We start from the raw sequence: 5,473 nt of genomic DNA, 5'->3' as shown, positions 1-5,473 counted from the left end.
AAGCAATACTTTGTGCTGATTTATGTTAAAAGTCAGTTTCAGTAGCTCACCACTTTGACGTTCCAAGTGCTACTTAGCTTGTAATTTCTGAGTAGTCTAATTACAGCCTTCTCGTTTAAAGTCTTTTTGAAGGTTGAAATTTATAATTAAAGCAGAATTTGAGTTCTGGCCCCTTTGTTTCCATCTTTAGTTTTTCTGCTCTCCAGGTCTTACATATTTAATTTACCTTTTAATTGGTTAGTGTTTGTAGATTAACTCCAATCTTAAAGAGGAATAGCTAACTTTAGTTGTTATATTGACCCACAGCTATGTTGTCGGTGTGTGATATTTTTCTGAGGTTTCGTTTATCTCTAAGGCTCATTTTGATTGGAAGCAAAAATTGTGTTACGTACATATTCTTCTGGCAAAGTTATTTTATTTAAAAGAAAACTTAAAGAATGAATATCCCCTTTATGCAAGGCAAGCATGAGAATGTTACTGATCGATGGAATTCTGGAATTAGCTATTCTTGCTGTACTAGACCAAGTCTGTAAAGTTAGTGAATCGGAAATTAAATGTGTGACCTCGAATATTGAGGGACCAAAGGCGTGAAGATGGTATGGAGATGAACCAAAGCTGGAACCTTTCTCTTATTAGTTTACATAAAACCATGCCAACTCACTTTTCTGAATTATGTCTGTTATAACAAAGGCTCACAGTAATACATAGCTAGCCCATTTCCTTATGCCTTTTGTACTTATCAATATGTACCATCTCTTATTCACAATAATTTCCATAACCATGGCCCTCATGTGATAAATATTAACTCTTTAGAAATTGAGGTGTGCCGTCCAATCACTTAGCTTATGGCCATCGCTTGATTAATTTTGATCCTTAGAACTCGAGGTGTGCCATTTAGCGAATTTCCATGGCCCTCGCAAAGTTTAAAAACGCGTTAGTTGCTTTATGCGCGTTATTTAATAATGTTACCTTCCTAAACTCGGGTGTGCATTTCATGCGACCCAAATCCAAATCCTAAAGCGTTGAATAAGAGGTGTCGAGGATCCGGGTGAATTTCATGTGACGTGATCCAAGAACACGCTCTTAAACGGCGTTCACTTTCATAAAAACTAATTAAAAGCGGTTAAACAAATTTGTAAAAATTGCACTATAGGTTTGAACATGTACAATTTAGATTTTGGCCATTTATAATAATTTAAGCGACCGTGCTAGAACCACGAGATCCGAGGGTGCCTAACACCTTCCCTCGGGTCAACAGAATTCCTTATTCAGAATTTCTGGTTCGCAGACTCCAATTGGAAAGTCGAAATTTTCCTCGATTTGGGATTCAAGTTAAACCGGTGACTTGGGACACCAAAAGCCAATCCTATCCCAAGTGGCGACTCTAAATAAATAAATAATCCCATTTCGAATAATGTCACTTTAAATGGAAAAACTCCCTTTATACATTATCCTTTGGGGTAGATGTGTAAAAAAGGAGGTGTGACGCCGGGAACCACACTAGTGGATCCTGAGGGGTGCCTAACACCTTCCCCTTAGGATAATTTCAAGCCCTTACTCTATCTCTGGTTATCAAACAAACTTAGTAGTGAACCTTGTAGGTGTCCTAATGCACCCTAAATCATTAGGTGGCGACTCTTCAAATGCAAAACCCAGAATCTCCTCTTTGATGGCTTCAGAATCATTTAGCCTGTTTCGAGCAATAGAAGTAAGTTCCAAAATTTGCTTTCTCTTGTTCCTTTCTTTCATAACAGTTGTAAAGTACTTTGTATTAGAATCTCCTAGTTTTATCCATCTTGCTCTAGCTTTTTGTTTCAAGGCTCCTTCTTCTAACAAGTCCCACTTCTCCAGATTTTGTATCAACCCCTTCTCTTCTAACAGTAGTTTATCAGAGCAATTAGTAGTTATGCTTCGTTGGACCCTAGCAAGATCAATTCTGGCTTTCTCAATTTTCTTTCTTATGAATTTGAACTCTTCAACATTTAGTTTCCTAAGCACTGACCTAAGTGTTTTCAGTTTCATCCAGATATTCTGCATACTCTTGCTATGTAATCTCTGTTGCCATACTTGTTGATCAATGCTTTAAAAACTCTCATGCTCAGCCCACACATTGAAGAATTTAAAAGGAGTTTTCCTATTTTCTTGGCTAACAGTTAAACTTAGGCTCATAGGAGCATGGTCAGAGATGAAAGGAACATCATAAATGGTAGCTACATGTCCCCATTGCATCATCCACTCATAATTGCCAAATAGTCTATCAATTCTGCTCCATATTCTGTCACTCCCAGCTTGCTTATTAGACCACATATAGTATTCTCCCTCCCATGCCAATTCACTAAGGCCCAAGTCCTGGACACACTTATTGAAGTCTTGAATTTCAGCCATGCTGATTGGATTTCCCTGCATTCTATCTTGTAGTTGTAGTACAGAGTTAAAATCTCCTCAAATTAGCCATGGTGTGGAGATCATTTGCCCTATCTCTGTTAAACTTCCCATAATTTCTTCCTTTGCTCCATAGAGTTGAAACCATAAACTACTGACAATATGCAATCTTGACCCCCCATAATACCTTCAACAGAGCAATGTATAACTTGTACCTCTTCTTTAAATAAAGTAACTGAGTAGTAGTTTGAATCCCATATCACCAAAATTCTTCCATTCACTGCATCATTATAGTTAGTAAGTATCTCCCAGCCAGGGGCAATGTGGCAGCTTACTCTCTTTACTTTATGCTCTTTAACTCTTGTTTCAATGATACCTACGAGCTTAATATTTTCTTATCTTCAGATAATTTTTGAGTTCTTTTCGCTGCTCTACCTCGGGCCATCGACATCATACGCTCTACTGAAATGGATTTCGTACCACTTATTGTTACCCCTGACATTCCACAATAACCAGTTCATTGTTGGTGTTAGTGCCCCCACCTCTGTCATGGGGTAGAGGAAAGCTTCCATTGGTACCAGTTTGTTACACTTTTGGAGCCACTCCTGCTAGTAGTAGGTGTTAATATAGGAAAGTTCTCTAGGCTCAACTCTAGGCTATCTTGCTTTTTGCCTTTGTCCACTGTGTTTTATATTGTGTTCCCCACTCGCATTGCAAGTTGCCTATGAGTATGCTCCTAAGTTACCACTAGCAGGCAAGGTTGGACTTTCTCCTGTATTGCATCAGTTTGGGTCTGGCTTGTTCTGTTGACAACTTCATTCATCACACCTTCTTTGTGACTAGCTTCAGGTATCGCAGGCCCCTTAGTTCTCCATTCATATGTAACTTTTTTGGTTTCTCTTCTTCTCTTAGGTTTCTCTCCCTACTGCTCTCTAGGACCTTGTTGATTGTGGCATACATGGCCAATGGTCTGACATTTATCACAATAATTTGGCTTCCGTTCATATACCAGTTCTTGCTGAAATTTCCTGCCTCTAGGATTCAGAACAGTAATCTCTGCAGGCAAAGTTTTTGTAACATTGACTTCAATTAGCATTCTTGCATAGGAGATTCTTGTTTGTTTGGTGGTGCACTCATCAGCAAATAGAGGTTTCCCAATTGCACCAGCAATTTTGCTCAGTGCTTTACTGCCCCAGCAACTCATGGGTAGTTTAGGGAAGATTACCCATAGAGGTATATCAGTGAGTAACTCTTTGCTTAAGTCAAACTCTGGTGTCCATGGCTTGAGAATTATTGGCCTATTTCTGGTAGTGTGAGGACCAGGATAGAAGACTTTGTGCATGTCTACTAATGACTGAAACTTGATCACATAATAACCTTCATCGTGAAGGAATAGGTCTGTTTCAGCAATATCAATCCAATGTTGAGCAATATAACGCTTCATAACATTATATCCGGGGTTATCTCCAATGATGTAGGCTATTAATGCAACTCTCCATTTCTACTCTTCCTCCTCCACATCTTGAGGATCTAATTTACCACTAATTGTCCATCCACAATCTGAGGTGGAATATATCTGAGGGTCATTCCATGAGTGGTTGCACGGTTCTGCTGAAACAAATTGGCCCATGCTTGTGGTTCAGCTCTGCGATTTGCAGGGTTCACAGCTTTAGGGCTCTCCATCGGATTTTAACTCACGGTAGTGGCTATAGGGGTCTCAATTTTGTCTGTGGCTTGTTCCTTACTCATTTCCCCTTTCATTTGTAAATCATTAGGGTTAGGCAGAGTTACTATTTTATTGGTTTTCTCACCAACCCTAGGAGTGACAGTCTTACCAGTTTTCTCAATTAGTAAAGGCGTACTAAAAGTCAATTTCCTGCTCACCTCAGAGTTAATTGAATAAGATGCTTCATCATTCCCAGACATCACTATCCCTTGTTGTTCCGGTGTCTTCAATTCTTGTGTTTGAGCTTGAATTACCTTCCCAGTTTTTGCACTACTGCTTACTGAACTTCCAAATGTAAGAATCGGTGTTTTCTTCGGCCTTCCTCGTCCTCGATCTCGCCCCCCTTCTCATGGCAGACATGCCAACGTACGTTAGCTAACGTGCACTGTGAGCATGAGAGAGAGCTCTTTGATTTCCATGACCCTTTTGCCATAACACCTTACATGTAAAAGAATGTTACATTTGTAAAGAGCTATTTTCACTACCATCTATGAATTTATGGAGTGAGTCAACTTTTGATTTATCAAGATTTATTTCTAGGCCACTCTTTCAAGACACGATCTGATGTGAAATTGAAAACTAAACCATGTAATTTTGGAAAATTGCTCAAAATATACGACAGTTGATCTACACTTTTTATAAATTATAAGAAAAAAGGACTATATTTTCATAGATGTTCATGTACATATTCTAGTAATTTCTTCCAATACAATAAGCTAGAAAAGGAATAAATGATGTCACACTAGTGACATGATTTTGATATGAATTGTAGTCATTTTCCTAATAAGCACAAATTTGCATATAATTTAAAATGCGCCAAATAAGGAGCCCGATTCTCAAACTTTCTCGACTTAAATACTACATTAATTTTTGTCTACACTTGATTTAATTCGTGATATCACTGGATTATAGTAATTAAAGCGCTTGTTGGCCTAAGTGAAGTTTGTTTTGATGATTGACAAAGGAACTCAAGCATGAACCAGATCCATACACAGTGTACACAAATCGGGCAGATTCGAGCACAAGGGATGCAACTGAGAAGATAAGCTTAAGTGGTTATATATGATATCTCCTAAACGAAAAGGCTGCATAAGTGATAAGGAGAAGGAATCCTTACTCGAAGAGAACTCTATCCAAGAAAAGGGAGGAGTTAGAAGTTGAAGATAACCAGAACTCTTCCACCAAGGAAGAGTATCGCATTAGAACTCTAGTTTTTTCCTATTCTACTAACTCTATATAATTCAGGATGTTCTCATTTTACAAGGACGCATAAATGCTGAGGTTAAACGAGAGTTGAGAGCAAAATAGCAAGGCATTTTGCAAGCAATTCCTGTGTGATTCAAGTGTGCGAACGTGAATCTACAT

General features: G+C 38.5%; 1 protein-coding gene across 1 annotated transcript; it reads right to left on the bottom strand.

Moving 5' to 3' along the window:
• Nucleotides 1-3,304: 3,304 nt before the first annotated feature.
• LOC109221026 lies at nt 3,305-4,065 on the bottom strand. The gene is made up of 2 exons (XM_019385489.1): nt 3,922-4,065; nt 3,305-3,820 (listed from the first exon to the last, which is right to left on the bottom strand). The coding sequence occupies exons 1-2, from the start codon at nt 4,063-4,065 to the stop codon at nt 3,305-3,307; spliced, it is 660 nt and encodes a 219-aa protein (XP_019241034.1).
• Between the last annotated feature and the right edge of the window lie 1,408 nt (nt 4,066-5,473).

Source organism: Nicotiana attenuata, unplaced genomic scaffold (genome assembly GCF_001879085.1).
Source record: "Nicotiana attenuata strain UT unplaced genomic scaffold, NIATTr2, whole genome shotgun sequence".
Lineage (NCBI taxonomy): Eukaryota > Viridiplantae > Streptophyta > Magnoliopsida > Solanales > Solanaceae > Nicotiana > Nicotiana attenuata.
This window is presented reverse-complemented; position numbering and strand designations above follow the sequence as displayed.

Excerpts from the sequence above, each read along its gene's own strand:
- LOC109221026 (XM_019385489.1), bottom strand. The coding sequence starts at position 4,065 with ATGGAGAGCCCTAAAGCTGTGAACCCTGCAAATCGCAGAGCTGAACCA. Across the intron at positions 3,821-3,921 it reads TTGTGGATGGACAATTAGTG|CGTTATATTGCTCAACATTG; the intron begins GTAAATTAGATC and ends AATGTTATGAAG.